Below are 18,535 nucleotides of genomic sequence, written 5' to 3' on the forward strand. Positions count from 1 at the left end.
CTGTTAGCGGGTATCTGCCCACCCATCGTAGACACAGCCAGAGAGGGCCATGTGATCCTCAACAGGGTTTAAAAGCTTATGGTTCCAACAGAGACTGGTATACAATACAATCCCACATTGTCCCCCCATCTCAAGCCCACACTGCACCACTCTGGGTAAGTCTGCATGTTGTGTGTTTACATACAGAATCAATTTCTATGCAGGAAACAATTTAACTCTTTGGCTCTATTGCTTATAGGTGGTACACTATGTAAAATAATATGAATTACTATGCATTTTATAGATAACAGGGAATATTTACTTTGATTTTTCCATGGTACTCCACACACATTTACGCAGGTAAATTCTAGAGATGTCAGACACAGAAGAGGTTGACTATGAGTAAGTAAATGACCAGTTCATCAATTGAATCATCTGTATTCTGTCTACCAGTTGTTATTTATTTGTTGATCAATGCTTGTGAGTGATTCCATAATGGAACTGGATCATAACACAATTATTTTGATCTGTTATTCTTTCAGGGAGAAAGAACGTAAGTCATGGCATCAATTCAAATATTATCTTGGGGAAAAACAACGTAACTAAATGCTGATATAACTAAATACTGTGAATTAAGATGTACTTTATGCAGTAAGGGCTCAGGTGCAGCTACAGGTATGTCAACATTTCATCATGGGGGATAGTGAAAATCGTTTAGAATTTTATTTCATCCATTGCCAATACACAGTATATGATTTTTACAGAACGCTTAAGAATAATCTAGGCACAACTAATTGCTGATGTGAGTGTCTAAATACAGTTTAGTGTAAAATATACTTTATACTGATTCATTATTGTTTGTTTACATAGTTGTCCATGCTGCTGCTGTGTTCATGTACTGCTTTCACATGTGGCTGGTACTGAACCTAATGATCTTCCTTCTCTGTGCATGTGGTCAGAAGGAGAGGAGGATATTGTTGGTATGTATTACAAACAATATCTTTCAGAACCAGTGAATTTAGTAGGACATTATTGAATTGTCTGAATTAAAACTTTGAAGCAATTATTAGTTCTGCCACTTTGTTACCCTTTTTACACACCACAGCTTCCTCTACAGCTTGAGTCACCAAAAAGTCCACTAAGCCCCTGGCATCTCCACTAGAGTGCACAAATTAGCCATGGGACTACTGTATAGCTGCCGCTGTGGTATAAGCTTCTGCGCCATACAGACCACTTTTGTCTTTGGCCCTCAGGTCGACCATCCCAACCCCACTTCCCTTCCTTGCCTCTGTCTCCGCCTGCCCACTAAGCATGTTCCCTGGGGAATTGTTTTATTATCATTTTTTACTTGAAAGGTATGCTGGTGCCTGGGTTACCCATCACCTATCTCTATTTCTGTCCCGTCTTGTCGCCATGCTGTAGAGCTTCAGCGCGGCTGTCCCTGACTTCAACAAGCACATGTTTCATCCTCATGTGGAGTTCGAGTTGGTGTTATAGTGCTATGTGGGTCAGGTAGTCCAGAATAGGGGACCCTAGGGGAAAGACGCACAATGGGCCAAGATAGAACTCCTGGTGATGCGGTTCATGTTTCCCTCTAAGCGGAGCAACGGAGTCACTGTTACCGACTGCTGTGCTGTGACTGGCACTCGGACTGAGGAATGAATGGTGACCTTTGATATTCAGGCATGAAATCCACTGACGGCAACAGCGAGAGAGCTTTAGAGAGCTGTATCCCTCTACCGGGAGTGCTGCTCACATTGAGGACACCAATCCTCACGAGGGAATAAAAGTCAGCTGTGCGGTTACACTCAGTCAATTCACAGTGTGAGAAAAGGGGTTGACAAACTGGCAGAAATAATTACTTTGATTAACAGAAAATTAGACTGCTGTCTTTAATCACTACTTTGCCTTTCTAGTTAGTGCATTGCTTATATTCCTACTCTGTATGCCCATGTATTGGCTTGAGAATGACTGCTCTGCTCTCACAATATGCGCTGGCTTTGCAACAGACGGAGGAGGAGGTTGCTGAGGAGAAGGAGGAGGTAGAATGGAGTACTGCATGTGCTCATAGCTAGCTAGCCTAGTAACACTGACAGTAGCAACTATACATACTGTATACACACGCACACACACACATTTCACCTGTTTGTATTGATCCTGACAGCATGGCTGTTTCAGTGAAATGTAATTCTGTATATTCTCAAGATGGAATAGGATAGTAGGGTTCAATGCTCTACATGGCTCTTGATATCAGGGCTCCCGGGTGACACAGTGGTCTAAAGGCTGAATATCAGTGCAAGAGGCGTCACTATAGTCCCTGGTTTGAATCCAAGCTGTATCACATCCGGCCGTGATTGGGAGTCCCAAGGGGCGGCGCTCAATTGGCCCAGCGTCGTCCGGGTTTGGCCCGGGGTAGGCCGTCATTGTAAATAAGAATTTGTTCCTAACTGACTTGCCTAGTTAAATAAAGGTGATATTTGAAAAACAAATGAGGTCAGGTTAAATTAAAGATAACAAAGTGAGCACTTTGCTCTATTTAATATTAAATCCCACACTTTATTTAGAAAATGGAAGCTGCAGTATTTGTTTTTTGAAAAACCACATTCTTGGTGGGAAAAAAAAGCATTACTGTTTGACATGCATGACGGGGCAAAATGTGTTAGAAAAGCCTGTATGGATGAGGTACAACACAGCTAGCAGAGGAGAGATGTGAGCAGGGCCTGGGGTGGGGAGGGGTGATCAAGCAGGTCACAGACCCTTTTTCTAATCTGGTTTAGCACCGCTGTTCCCCTGGGCTTCCGTGGGTCTTATCATGGCTCAATTTCAGTCTCTGCTCTCGGCACCTTTTCACATCTGTCATAGTTGACATTGTATTGACCCTGGCTTCTTTTACCAGACGCCGAGGGGGAGCAAGAGGAAGGAGGTAGGTGAAGGCCTATCAATCAATACCGGGTTATGAAAGAATGTGTGAAAGTTACATTTGTGTGTGAAAGTTAAACATGGACCAGTTTTGGAATGTTCTGTCAAGTACATTTAATTATGTCATTAACTGAGTTCTCCTTTTTCCCACTCGGGAAGAAGGTTGGGCAAAACCTAAACCAAAGTAAGATTCAAAATTAATTTGGATAATCTGAACTCAGTTTAGGAAATATTTCACATCCAAGAGAAAACTGTTGTGTTTTGTATCATCCTCAGACCAGCCTTCATGCCTCAGACCAGCCTGGTGCCTCCCAAAATCCCAGATGGAGAGAAAGTGGACTTTGATGTCAGTTTGCCTCACTGTAGCTACACAAGTATACTGAATATAAGGACCTATACTGACCTGGAGTTGGATCAAGTTGCCCCTAACCACTGACAGATATTTTTTTATCACCTAATGGTTAAGATTAGGATGGAGTTGTAGGGGTTATCTGATCCTAGATCTGTGCTTAAGTTCAACTTCTACCTCGAGCAACTAACCATGTCCTCCCTGCATGTCTTCTCACCATGTCCTCTGACCTCTCATCCTTGAACCTGTCTTGGCTGTAGGATATCCACCGCAAGCGTATGGAGAAGGACCTGACTGAGTTGCAGACGCTTATCGAGGCCCATTTTGAGAGTCGCAAGAAGGAAGAAGAGGAGCTCATTAACCTCACTGATCGTATTGTGAGATACTGTTACATCATTCTGTATTCAGATAGCCTACAGTTACATCATTCTGTGTTCAGACAGCCTACTGATACATCATTCTGTGTTCAGACAGCCTACTGATACATCATTCTGTGTTCAGACAGCCTACTGATACATCATTCTGTGTTCAGATAGCCTACTGATACATCATTCTGTGTTCAGATAGCCTACTGCTTGCTCTGTCATTGCCTCACATACAGTTCTAGTCAAATATTTTTGGTGATGATACATGGATACATAAATAGGGATATTTGAGGTGGTGGGGAAAGTACCCAATTGTCATACTTGAGTAAAATTAAAGATACCTTAATAGAAAATGACTCAAGTAAAAGTGAAAGTCACCCAGTACAAAAACGTGTTGAGAAAAAGTCTAAAAGTATTTGGTTTTTAATATACTTAAGTATCAAAAGTAAATGTAATTGCTAAAATGTACTTAAGTGTCAAAAGTAAAAGTATAAATCATTTCAAATTCCTTATATTAAGCAAAGCAGATGGTCCAACTCTCATACATAATTTACAAATGAAGCATTTGTTTAGTGAGCCCCCCAGATCAGAGGCAGCAGGGATGACCAGAGATGTTCTCTTGATAAGTGTGTGAATTAGACCATTTTCCTGTCCTGCTAAGCATTCAAAATGTAACAAATACTTTTGGGTGTCGGGGAAATGTATGGAGTAAAAAGTACATAATTTTCTTTAGGATTGTAGTGAAGTAAAAGTAGTCCAAATATGAATTGTACCCCTAAAACATATTTTTTAAATCAATAAATATTAATAGTACAGACACTCCAAAAAACGACATAAGTAGTACTTTAAAGTATTTTTACTGAAGTACTTTACACCACTGGATTGTGCGATGGGGTTATAACTAATCTAATTACCATCCCCTCTGTATCTCAGGAGAAGCGCAGGTCTGAGAGAGCAGAGCAAGTGAGGATCCGAACGGAGAAAGAAAAGGAGCGTCAGAACAGAATAAACGTGAGTGTCCCCATTGCAACACCAGGATCGCCAGTGGACAGCGTGAACACTGCACATTAGTAGAAGGTAGGACAACTGTGGCAACGTTGTAGTTATTCTCTCATCTCCAGGAGGAAAAGGCAAGAAAGGAGGAAGAGGAATTTAAGAAGAAAGCAGAGGATGACGCCAAGAAAAAAAAGGTCCTCACCAACTTGCAGTTCAGCGGGTACAAGGTGACAGAAATCATCCAAAAAACACCCTTACAGCACCAGACTTTCTGAATTGTTACCATAGTCTAATTTATAGCTAATATCTGTACATCTCGTTATACTGTAACTACAGACAGAAAAGAAAGGTGGGCCGAAAAAGAAAACAGAGCGAGAGAAGAAGAGAGCGATCTTAAGTGAACGGCATAAGGAGCTGAATATTGACCATCTCAAAGAGGACAAACTAAGGCATGGTTGAGAAAAAGCTTTACACTGGCATGTAGTGATAATATACAGTACGAAAGGGGTATTATCCCATTATTAATCATGTTATACTCTCACCCTAACGAGATGAATGACTACTCTCTCATTATGCTACAGATATTCAGTTAACCACTGAGCAGCATTATTATAGGATTGTCCTAATTTCCGCAATTTTCCATTTTTTCCCACTCTCTCCCTCATATAGAGAGAAGGCTACTGAACTGTGGAAGTGGATACATCAACTTGAGGCAGAGAAATTTGATCTCCAGTACAAACACTCCCGACAGAAATATGATGTAAGATTCTTTTCATTCTAGACTTTAGGCTACAGCATCAAACTGAAATGAAAAATTATATGTGCATATGATTCACATGAAAGTGAAAGTATAAGCATGCTTTTAAAAATATTTCTTATAAACACCAGCCTTGCTAACTCCTCCTGTGACACGAGTAGAGATTTGATGTACTGCTTTCGTATAAATTAACATGCACAACACCACAAAACCTCGCCCTCTTTATAACTAGAGTTCATTCAAGATCTGGTAACTATATCTCAATGGACATGACAGGGAGGCATAGACAAGTCAATTGGCTGTGATCCAAGAGAAATATCAAGACGTACGTTAGATGTTGATTATAGATCTTATTTATTAGGATCCCCATTAGCCGACGCCGACGGCGACACCTAGTCTTACTGGGGTCCGACACATAACGAAAAAGACAGTACAGACAACAACATAACAACATGGTGGGTCCTTCTGTGGCTCAGTTGGTAGAGCATGGCGCTTGTAACGCCAGGGTAGTGGGTTCGATTCCCGGGACCACCCATACGTAGAATGTATGCACACAGGACTGTAAGTCGCTTTGGATAAAAGCGTCAGCTAAATGGCATATATTATTATATTATATTATAAAGACTTTACAATTGTCATGCCTTTAAAAACATGAACATGTAGTGTGTGTGTAGATGGTTGTGTTCACTGTCACACCTCTCATTTATATAGGTCACCGTACTCAGGAATCGAGTCAGCGATCATCAGAAAGTGTAAGTACAAAAGACATGACCTTAGATACCAGTGGCGGCGTGTGTCGTTTAACGTTAGGGAGGAGCATGGCCTTATTTCTATTCAAATCAAATCCAATTTTATTTGTCACATACACATGGTTAGCAGGTGTTAATGCGAGTGTAGCGAAATGCTTGTGCCTCTAGTTCCGACCATGCAGTAATATCTGACAAGTAATCTAACAATTTCACAACAACTACCTTATACACACAAGTGTAAAATAATTCATAAGAATATGTACATAAAAATATATGGATGAGTGATGGCCGAACGGCATAGGCAAGATGCAGTAGATGGTATAGAGTACAGTATATACATTTGAGTTGAGTAGTGAAGGGTATGTAAACATTATATTAAGTGGCATAGTTTAAAGTGACTAGTGATACATTTATTACGTCCAATTTTTTTGTTATTAAAGTGGCTAGAGATGAGTCAGTATGTTGGCAGCAGCCACTCAATGTTAGTGGTGGCTGTTTAACAGTCTGATGGCCTTGAGATAAAAGCTGTTTTTCAGTCTCTCGGTCCCAGCTTTGATGCACCTGTACTGACCTCGCCTTCTGGATGATAGTGGGGTGAACAGGCAGTGGCTCGGGTGGTTGTTGTCCTTGATGATCTTTTTGGCCTTTCTGTGACATCGGGTGGTGTAGCTGTCTTGGAGAGCAGGTAGTTTGCCCCCGGTGATGCGTTGTGCAGACCTTACTATTACAGCATATTGGATGACTGTCGTACATATTCCATTCACCCAGCTCAATGTAACATTGGTAGGTTTAGGTTACTACATGATACTTCAATTTGCCCTATACCGATCATGAGGTTGCTACAACCTAGCCCACAAACAAACGTTTATAACAGGTTGAAAGACAAATTGCGGTCATCAAGGGGACAGATAGTGACACACACAACCCGCCTTGCACAGTCTTGCATGCATCTAGCCCGCTGGGGAGTAATCCTTCATCTTAACAGTTGCAAAATGGACAACTAAAACAAGAGTTTCTAATGGACAAAGGTAGGTCCCCTCCCTGTTTCAACAACTCAGGGAAATGGCAAACTGATACTTTGTACTGATTTTGACGTTGGTGGCGATTGACCTCGTCACTTGGAATTTTACAGTGTACAGAAGCATTTTACAGTGTACAGAAGCAGTTTGCCAGTTACATCAGAGGGCCCCGGGGCAATAAATGTATAAAACTGAAAGCTTACCTTGACTTGGAAGAGTTGCAGTGTTGGATAGCCTTAGCCAACTAGCTGACATAAATTGTATTACACTCTGTTTGAGTCAGGTTGTTGAGTCGGCTAAATGACCTGTATTAGCTAAGTAAGTGAAAGGTAAACTGCTTCTCCTTAATGTTTTTAGAAATTCATTCTCTCTCTTTAACTACTCACCACACTTTATTAACTGCAGCACTAGCTAATTGTAGCTTATGCTTTCAGCACTAGATTCATTCTCTGATACTTTGATTGGATGGACAACATGTCAGTTCATACTGCAAGAGCTCTGATAGGTTGGAGGACATCCTCCGGAAGTCATCATGATTACAATGTACGTCTATGGAAGGGGGTGAAAACCATGAGCCTTGTAGGTTTTGTATTGAAGTCAATATACCCAGAGGAGGACGGAAGCTAGCTGTCCTCCGTCTACACTATGGTGCTACCCTTGAGGGTGCTGTTGAGGATACTGTAGACCATTGCAAAACAGTGTGTTTTAATTAGTTATTTGCTGACATTAATATATATAGTATAGTTTTCTCTTTAAAGGATAACTTTCTTAATCTTTCACTATATACATGTTCCTGAAATTCACTTAGTAGGATGGTCCTGCCCTTCCTCCTCTGAGGAGCCTCCACTTCTATATGCTTCTTAAACATAGACAACACATTCCAAGAATCCTAATTTCCTCCTATATTTTCTATCTTGTCATTTCTTAATCGTATTTGTAATTTCTAAACTCTCGATACTATGCCTAGTTTCCTTCCAGTAGTGATAATACCCTGCTAAGACTGATAAGCCGTCCCAATGTAGAGGCTCACCTTGAGCCTAATCAAGTTTCTGCCCCCTCCTGTCTTTCCATCCCCTCCACCCTCCACCCTTCCTCCGCCTGTTGCCAGTTGTTTGAAGTGACTCCATGAACAGCTGCAGGCTGAGAGGAACTGAGAGGGGCTGAGTGGGGGCTGGCGTTGTTGCACACCCAGCCTGCCGGGATCCAGACAACAAAGGCCTGGGGGTTAATTAAAGAAAATGGTCTGAGAAGAGAGCAGCCAATAGGGCGCCTGAACAACCAAAACAACAAATGCAAGCATGCACATCAACACGCACGCACTCACGCACACACGCACACACACACACACACACACACACACACACACACACACACACACACACACACACACACACACACACACACACAATGGAACTGCAACAGCTGAAAGGCCCCAAATCTACCTGTGAGGTCACAACTAGTAATATGCTCCACAATACAATACAGGAGACTTAACACGGGTATTCTAAACATATCCTACCTTCAGATACCTCGTGTAGGATATCTGAAGGCACTATATTTGGGTCTGATCTGACCATTTTAAACTAGCCTGAGCATGTCAGTAAGTGTCCTAAGAAGGACATGAAACAGCAGTCATAAGGCTGCGGACCCCCACACTGTTGGTATTTTTCAATGGTTTCAGACCTGCACCAATTTGCCAGACTTATTCCCACTTCAATCTGGGTGTTAATCAATACTATCGATATTGTCTAAAACATCAGTGTGTAATGTAATATCTGGGGAGGTGAACCGAATGCTGAAATCACACGTTGTGGCATAGTACATATGGAGTAAGGGGCCGGCTGGTTGCCAGCATAAAGCAAAAAGATCACTCACCAGAGTAGCTACATAAAATGAGTACGCAGTTATTCTCAGTCGCAGAGTCAAGCTCTATGAATTTGCTTAATCCCTGTCTCATGACACATTGTTTTCAACAGCCTTTACTGGCTTCTCTTTAAAGGGGCCTCACATTCAAACAACCACTGCCAGGGTATGGGGACATGATCTGCACCATGCTACCCATGCCTGGGGGCTTACACACATAAAAAGCACTGAACATGGCTTCATGGCTTCATTCAAAGGTTCGAATGAAGGTAACATATTTCAGGAGGAGAAGGCACGGCAGGTACCGTTGATAATGCATATGAAACGTGTGGATGCCTCCCCTTGTAAGCTGTTCCGCATGAGTGGTACACGTATCTCGGGTATCAGACCACAACGGTTGTACTGACTCTTCATTCTAACAACTATACGACACATTACCCATGTTTGTATAGTATAGCAGTGTATCTGAGAAGGGTAAACCAATTGCCATAGGACAACAAAGCCAAACACTTGGTAAGATTGTTTGTTTTTCTGAATTCTTTCTTTCCCTTATTGGGTTTACCTATTGGTATTGTACTGGGTTTCCCACTCATACCTTGCAGTGCCAACCTCTCAAGCAATGTAATTAGGTGGCTTGAGTGTGGATTCACTTGGAGACATACTTGTCTTCTCAGGTGGTGGGTGGCATGGTTGATATAACAGTGCTAACCTTGTGTCTCTTCTCAGTACCAAGGGGACCAGGAGCAAACGGGGCTTGAGGAAATAATGTTGCAGATCAGAATTGAGACCATAGGAGTCCATTCCATTCATACCACTTTGCCCGATGGACATCCTGGTACTCTACAGACAAGGAAGACTTGTGTGACATGTGGAATATTTTTCCGAAAAAAATATTTGGAATTAACTTATGTGGATTGTTATTTTTAGGGAAAAATGTATCATAATAAACCAACAAAAATATGTTTGAAAGTCTCTCTCCTCGCGTGTGATGAGCAACAGCATAGATGACTAAGAAGGTAAGATGGTGACCTTGTGTTGCAATGGAGGAAACAAAATGTTGAACATTGTTATGGCAACTTTATCCATTTTGAATCTCTTATCCTTTCAGTAAGGACACATAGCCTCAATATTCTAAATATTCACCCTGACAAACTAATGACATAAAGTCAGGTTTAGAAATGAGGGTTAAGGTTAAAGTGGAAATTAGCAGTTGAAACAACAACAAAGGTTATTCCTGCCAATGTTTAATTTATAAGTCCAAAAACGGATGTAAGCAACAGCAGATTGGCTCTTTGAAGCGCCAATCAGCAGTTGAAACAATAACAAAGCATATTCTCTGCAACTGTTTCGGTAAAGGCTGAGGAATGGGGCTGGGGAAATATAACAACTCTCAAATTCATAGACAGAGCTATGGATGCAAGGCCTGGCCATCCATGATATCAACATTATAGTTTTAACTATGTTTTGAGGCTGTACAGTGTTTGTTTACATTTACTTCGTTTACAAACGTTGGAGTCATACAAGCTTATATTTTGCGTTCTAATGGGACATGACAGTTGAACTAAGCTCAAATAAATTATTAAATTATAAGTCAACTGCTTATTGCCCCTTAAAGGGTGCTGTGAGGATTGGCAACTACACCTCCTCCACACTGACTTTTAACACAGGAGCCCCCCAGGGCTGTGTCCTCAGTCCTCTGCAGTACTCTCTGTTCACCCACGACTGCGTGGCTTTGCACGACACCAACTCCATCATAAAGGTTACTGACGACACCATCTGATAGGCCTGATAACCAACAACGCAGAGTCAGCCTATAGGGAGGAGGTAAGTGAACTAGCATTGTAGTTTCATGAAAACAACCTCTCCCTCAACATCAGCAAAACAAAGGAGTTGATTGTTGACTGCAGGAAGCAGATGAGGGAACATGCCCCGATCCACATCAAGTCACAAGTTTTAAGTCCCTCTGCCTCCACAGCACTGAGGACTTGCCGTAGAACAACTCTTGTCAAGACGGCACAACAGCGTCTCTGCTTCCTAAGGCTGCTGAAAAAATTAGGCATACCACCACCGGTTTCTCTCCAAATACTACCGCTGCACCATCAAGAGTGTCCTGACCGGTTGCATCGCTACCTCGTACGGGAATTGCTCCGTCCCCGACCGCAAGGCCTTCCAGCGGATGGCGAAGACGGCCCAGTACATTACTGGGACCATGTTCCCACCCGTCCAGGACATCTACTCGGAACAGTGACTGAGGAAGGCGCGCAGCATCAAAGGACTCCACACACCCCAGCCACGAGCTGTAATCTCTCTTACTGTTTGGCAGATGGTAATGCAGCACGAGACCAACAGGCTCAGAGACCGTTTCTATCTACAAGCCATCAGACTGCTGAACACTTGAACTTGACTGACCAGCTGTTCTAATTTTCTGCACCATACCACAGATGCACACCTTCGACATAGACATGCACACACACACATACAGTGTGTGTGAAGGTATTCACACCCCTCGACTTTTCCTATATTTTGTTGTGTTACAGCCTGAATTTAAAATGGATTAACCCCATAGTGTCAGTGGAATTACATTTTTTTAGAAATGATTAAGAAATGAAAATTTGAAATGTCTTGAGTCAATAAGTATTCAACCACTTTGTATTGGCAAGCCTAAATAAGTCCAGGAGTAAACATTTTCTTAAGTCACGTAATACTTTGCATGGACTCACTCTGCAATAATAGTGTTTAACATGATTTTTGAATGACTACCTCATCTCTGTAATCCACACATGCAATTATCGGTAACGTCCCTCAGTTGAGCAGTGAATTTCAAACACAGATTCAACCACAAAGACCAGGTAGGTTTTCCAATGCCTCGCAAAGAAGTGATTCTACTAGTAGATGGGTAAAACAAATAAATAAAGCAGACATTGAATATACCGCAGAGCATGGTAACATTATTAATAACACTTTGGATGGTGTATCAATACACCTAGTCACTACAAAGATACAGGCGTCCTTCCTAACGCCGTTGTCGGACAGGAAGGAAAGCGCTCAGGGATTTTACCATGAGGCCAATGGTGACTTTAAAACAGTTACAGAGTTGAATGGCTGTGATAGGAGAAAACTGAGGATGGATGAAAAACATTGTAGTTACTCCATAATACTAACCTAATTGACAGAGTGAAAAGAAAGAAGCCTGTACAGAATACAAATATTTCAAAACACGCCTCCTGCTTGCAATAAGGCACTAAAGTAATACAGCAAATCAATTAACTTTTTTTCCCTGAATACAAAGTAACTATATCCTCAGTTTTCTCCTATCACAGCCATTCAACTCTGTAACCCTTGTGGGGCCCCAGTGTTGAGGATCCGCGGTGTGGAGATGTTGTTTCCTACCTTCACCACCTGGGGGCGGCCCGTCAGAAAGTCCAGGACCCAGTTGCACAGGGCGGGGTCGAGACCCAGGGTCTATGTACTATGGTGTTAAATGCTGAGCTGTAATCGATGAATAGCATTCTTACTTACATAGGTATTCCTCTTGTCCAGATGGGTTAAAGCAGTGTGCAGTGTGATTGCGTCGTCTGTGTACCTATTGGGGCGGTAATCAAATTGGAGTGGATCTATGGTGTCATGTGTGGTGGAGGAGATATGATACTTGACTAGTCTCTCAAAGCACTTCATGATGACGGAAGTGAGTGCTACGGGGCGATAGTTGTTTAGCTCAGTTACCTTAGCTTTCTTGGGAACAGGAACAATGGTGGCCCTCTTGAAGCATGTGGAAACAGCAGACTGGTATAGGGATTGATTGAATATGTCCCTAACACATCAGCCAGCTGGTATGCGCATGCTTGAGGACGCGGCTAGGGATGCCGTCTGGGCCGGCAGCCTTGCGAGGGTTAATACCCGCAGGTTTTGGTAGCGGGCCTTTGTCTCTATACTAACGCTTAGCTTGTTTGATTGCCTTGCAGAGGGAATAGCTACACTGTTTGTATTTGTTCTTGTTTCTGGTCGCCTTGCCATGATTAAAAGCAGTGGTTGGCGCTTTCAGTTTTGCGTGAATGCTGCCATCAATCCACGGTTTCTGGTTGGGGAATGTTTTAATAGTCACCGTGGCTACAACATCACCGATGCACTTGCTAATTAACTCGCTCACCGAATCATTGTATACATCAATGTTGTTGTCTGATGCTATCCAGAACATATCCCAATCCACGTGATCGAAGCAATCTTGAAGCGTGGAATCAGATTGGTCGGACCAGCGTTGAACAGACCTGAGCACAGGCGTTTCCTGTTTTTAGTTTCTGTGTATAGGCTGGGATCAAAAAAATTGAATCATGGTCAGATTTGCCTAAATGTTTTAGAACGTCTTATTGTTGTTGCTTTGTCGAGAAGGAATCTGCAAGTAAGCACTTCATTGGACGATGTATACCATGCGTATCCCGTACATACGACTAATACAACTAAGTATACAGAATTACTAGTTAGACATTTTACGACTTCTGGTGTGTTCTTAATTCAATCTGTGTGCCAGAGTACACACATAAATTCAGAGCGCTGTCAGATTGTCCGTTTGTAAATTCAGACCTCTCTGAGCGCACACTGGACGCTCTGGCCGAGGAGTAATGTTGGTTTGAGCGTACTGGCCTTACAAAATCAGTCAAGCACCGAAGCTAATGTTGGATAGCTTGCTAGCTACTTCCAGACACAAAGGAGACCACTCGGACCATTTTACTCGCCCTAGCAGAGCTGGTTAGGCAGTTTATGTTATCCAGAGAGTTCAATGTTTGTAAACTATGTAAATGTAAACAAACACATAGTTTTAACTATCATTTCTATATCATTGCATCCATAACTCGGTTTATGAATTTAAGAGTGGTTTATTTCTCCAGGCCCATCCCTCAGATTTTTGCCAAAACAAAAGCGTGGTGACTGCTTCGTTATTGTTTCAGCTAAGGACTGTAGCTTAAAGGTAAGGGTTAGGCTTAGGTAAATGAATAGGAGTTAACTTTGGGTTAACTGGCGCCGTCTGCCACCGTTCATTTTCTGCTAGTTAAATATATTGCCTAGTTCATACTTAGACAATGAAACACTGGAGGTGGAAGAATGACGTCACAGGGTGGTTCTTCACAAGATCCAGACAGTACACTGCGCTCCTTCTGCCTCATGTCTTTGTGACTGTACCCATGACTCTGTGCCCATGGCTGAGTTGGTGGGAACCTGAAGCATCTACTCTGTTAAGGATTAATGCCAATGGCATTAAAATACCAACCACACCTTCCTTGATGGCCATAATTGACAACCTGGCTGCCAGTGCCAAGTCTCGCAAGTGTCAATCATCCTGCATTTTTTGACACTGTGTTTTTGTACTTGTACACCATGTGAGAGAGTAGCTATCGTGTTCTTTGTATGCAAATAATATACACTACAGTTCAAAAGTTTGGGGTCACTCAGAAATGTCCTTGTTTCTGAAAGAAAAGCCCATTTTTTGTCCAATAAAATAACATCAAATTGATCAAAAATACAGTGCAGACATTGTTAATGTTGTAAATGACTATTGTAGCTGGAAATGGATGATTTTGAATGGAATATCTACATAGGCGTACAGAGGCCCATTACCAGCAACCATCACTCCTGTGTTCCAATGGCACCTTGTGTTAGCTAATCCAAGTTGATCATTTTAAAAGGCTAATTGATCAGTAGAAAACCCTTTTGAAATTATGTTAGCACCGCTGAAAACTGTTGCTATGATTAAAGAAGCAATAAAAATGGTCTTCTTTAGACTAGTTGAATGGCCAGAAACAAAGAACTTTCTTCGGAAACCCGTCAGTCTATTCTTGTTCTGAGAAATGAAGACTATTCCATGCGAGAAATTGCGAAGAAACTGAAGATCTCGTACAACGCTGTATCCTACTCCCTTCACGGAACAGCGCAAACTGGCGCTAACCAGAATTTAAAGTGGAGTGGGAGGCCCCGGTGCACAACTGAGCAAGAGGACAAATACATTAGAATGTCTAGTTTGAGAAACAGACACCTCACAAGTCCTCAACTGGCAGCTTCATTAAAGAGTACCAGCAAAACACCAGTCTCAACGTCAACAGTGAAGAGGCGACTCCGGGATGGTGACCTTCTAGGCAGAGTTTCTCTGTCCAGTGTCTGTGTTCTTTTGCCCATCTTAATCTTTTCTTTTTTTGGCCAGTCTGAGATATGTATTTTTCTTTGCAACTAGAAGGCCAGCATCCCAGAGTCGCCTCTTCACTGTTGTTCTTTCAAAAGCAAGGACATTTCTAAGTGACCCCAAACTTTTGAACAGTAGTGTATCTCACGCTAAAAGGTTAAACATTACCCACCGCCAAACCATATACATTCCCTATAGTTTATTTTAACAAAACGTGTCCACAAATCTAGAAATTCAAAGGAACCACACAATTGTTTATTGTTACCAAATACCGGTTACCAAATACCGGTCTCGCTTTAAATTATGTGCAGTTTATAAAAGGCTTCATAAAGCCTTCATGAACACTACATAAAGGTGTCACAAATCATATATAACTGTATGTCAGGCTCTATAAAAGGGTTCATAAATGTGGCATAACTGTGTGACATTACCAACATGCAGTACCCCCAGCAGGCAGAGAGGCATTCTAGACTATTCACAGCCCTGTGAAATGTTCAATGTAACTGCATTGCTGGACCTTTTAAACTTAATGTATTTGTATTGTTAAAAATATATATATTTAAAAAGTGATCTATGTTTTTAACATGTCTTTAAATGTTCACTTGTTTTAGCTGTTAATGATAATTCCATATGTGTTATGAATGGCCAAAGGTGTCTGACTTTAAATGAAGTACAGCATTATGCGATATAGAGTCTTAATCAAACGCAATTTTATTTGTCACATACAGGTGTTTAGCAGATGTTATCGCGGATGTAGAGAAATGCTTGTAATGGATGTGTTTGAATGACAGAAGGTGTCTCACTTCCAACAAAGTATAACAGGACACTACTTAAAGTGCCAATAAATAGGTGACTAACATTCTGCTGATTTATGAAGGCTCTCTCATGATCCACAGGTTACTCTAGGGTGTTAGAGGTATTTAAATGGTTTAATGGACCTGCAAAGTTTGTGTGTGTGTGTGTGTGTGTGTGTGTGTGTGTGTGTGTGTGTGTGTGTGTGTGTGTGTGTGTGTGTGTGTGTGTGTGTGTGTGTGTGTGTCAGAGCCAAGATGATTTGGATGAATCCAACCTGAAACTATCACACCGGGTATTCCTCTTGTGTTCCCATGCTGGGCACCAGGGCTTGATTGCAAACTGTTACAATGGTGCCAACATTTTGTGGCTGATCTTTCAGCAGGGGAGTGGGTGAATGTGTCAAAGACCTGACTGGGCCCATCACTGCACGGTACGGCTCGTTATATTGTTGAGTGTGTGTTTGTTTTACTGAGGAACATGTAGAAAGCCAGAAGAAAGCCACTTTCTATTTCCTGATGTTGGGGGCTTTCATCAAGGTAAGTGTTTCATGGTGTATCATCGTCCCCAGGTTATTGCACACAGCACCCATAAGCCTGGGATACCAACCCTTCAAAGTTGACCTTTGTGGGAGTGACCATAGAATTCTATGGAGGTGACCTTACTGAGTAAAGTATTTGTCATCCTTTGCTAGCAAAAACATTCTCCCTCAATCGTCACTCGTCAACACGGCCACAAAGTCACAGTTATGGCTAAACCCTGCCCATTTACACAATTGATCTTCTTAAAATGACATTTTAAACCTAACCCTAACTAAAGGCCAACTTCAATGCATTGGTCCACCATATCTTCCACGCGTTTGGGCGGAGGTTTCTGTGAATGAGATTACTGTAGGTGTAATGCGACTGACATGACTTCACTTTAGAGTGTGTGCCCTCCTTCAGCACAACATGCCATCCTTTATAAAGTATGTTTACATTATAATTAACATAGTGACATTGTACATTTGACATGTATACAACCTTCATAAAACATGACATAGATGCTTTGTAACATGTTAGTGTAGTGCTAATGGAGGTATTATGAAGGCTTTATGAAGACTTTATTAGCTTAACATAATTTAAAGCAGGACCTGAATACCGCCTGCTAATTCTGAAACCGTAAATCAGTTAAGTAGCGTGAATAGTTGGTGAAAGAAAACCTGGTAATCTGCCTACAGAACAAATTGCACCCTATGCCCAGACCAACCACAGCAGACCAGACAAGACAGGCAGCTTGAGTGAAACAAAACAAAGTGAGGGCATGAGCGTAGACCAAGGACAGTATGTGTCTGCTCCTGCTGCATCACCAGCTGTTATTCAAGTGGAGCAGAACCGTCCTTGTTTGACCGAGTGGGTATCGCGAGTCGTCTGTGTCTCGAGCCTTTGAGACTACGGCCGGGATTCAATCCAACGCGTGTTGTGGAGTGCTTGACATTTATTGCTATTTTTCCATTTTGAGCCGGCATCTGCAGCGTTTACCGCGAACGCAATGTCAGGAACATTGCATTTAAAAGGCACATTGCAAACAGAGCTTTCACGCCACACCTTATATTGAATCCCGGGCCAATGTTAAGACACTGAGTTTAAGCCTAAGCATTAGCTTGCGAAGGTAAGACAAGTCTTCAGATCCCTGCCAAGGTTTCTCATCACAACGTGTGTGCATTGCTCACGACACTACCTCATAAAATAATCAGTCATAAAATAATTTTCACTTGGTGTCAGCTCCATTGCCCCCTAATGTACTTTCCATCTCTGGAATTTCTATTCTCATGTTTCAAACACATTTGTCTTCAGGCTTCACATAGTTGCATTCCCCAATTGCTGATCTACTACCTCTGCCAATGGTTGTTATGGTTCTGTTAAGTACAGCATGTACTCACATGAGTACTGGTATGTATCATCTAAGTGAACTTGGGAGAAAAAAAAACACTAAGCTAACAAGCATAAAGAGTTCTCATGAACACATGTTTTGAAAATATACTTTATCCATTGAGTACAGAACAGCAAATATCTTTGGTGATACATTACTTTTCATTTATTTTTAAGAACAAATTCTTATTTTCAATGACGGCCTAGGAACAGTGGGTTAACTGCCTGTTCAGGGGCAGAATGACAGATTTGTACCTTGTCAGCTCGGGGATTTGAACTTGCAACCTTCCGGTTACTTGTCCAACGCTCTAACCACTAGGCTAACCTGCCGCCCCCTTACAATACCTCATCTGAATTTGAATTTAAATACACAGCAGTAACCAGGTTTCCTTCCAATCTTTTTATGAGAGTAAAGTACATGTTGGATAAAAAATGTCATGACATGCCTGATGGAAACAGAACATTTTTCTGTAAACGTTCCAAAAGTTGTGTCTGTAAAATGAATTATGCGAGAAAAGGTTGGCGGAAACGCGTTCATGCGCAAATATTGATATAATAACCATCATATCGAAGTAAACTTGGGAGTCACGTGATGACATGGCGTGTGGTCCTTCCATTACGACTCATCGAGAAAGCATGCAGTTTATTAGGCTACACATTAAATACAT

At 41.8% G+C, this 18,535-nt stretch overlaps 1 protein-coding gene across 4 annotated transcripts; it reads left to right on the forward strand.

The window, feature by feature from the left end:
- Positions 1-35: 35 nt before the first annotated feature.
- On the forward strand, positions 36-9,958 carry tnnt2b (troponin T type 2b (cardiac)). Of its 4 annotated transcripts, none has more exons than XM_035796215.2 (13): positions 36-155; positions 340-381; positions 522-532; positions 2,876-2,902; positions 3,061-3,082; positions 3,175-3,244; positions 3,508-3,624; positions 4,546-4,623; positions 4,734-4,835; positions 4,945-5,057; positions 5,278-5,368; positions 6,077-6,117; positions 9,723-9,958. In XM_035796215.2, the coding sequence occupies exons 2-13, from the start codon at positions 353-355 to the stop codon at positions 9,760-9,762; spliced, it is 741 nt and encodes a 246-aa protein (XP_035652108.1). In that variant the 5' UTR covers positions 36-155; positions 340-352; the 3' UTR covers positions 9,763-9,958. The 4 variants fall into 4 exon arrangements, with proteins under 4 accessions (XP_035652108.1, XP_035652107.1, XP_052329194.1 ...); XM_035796214.2 differs by having other exon boundaries at positions 37-155; positions 3,058-3,082; XM_052473234.1 differs by lacking the exons at positions 36-155; positions 340-381; positions 522-532 and adding an exon at positions 597-959 and having other exon boundaries at positions 3,058-3,082.
- The last annotated feature ends 8,577 nt before the right edge of the window (positions 9,959-18,535 follow it).

Source organism: Oncorhynchus keta, chromosome 21 (assembly GCF_023373465.1).
Source record: "Oncorhynchus keta strain PuntledgeMale-10-30-2019 chromosome 21, Oket_V2, whole genome shotgun sequence".
Classification (NCBI taxonomy): domain Eukaryota; kingdom Metazoa; phylum Chordata; class Actinopteri; order Salmoniformes; family Salmonidae; genus Oncorhynchus; species Oncorhynchus keta.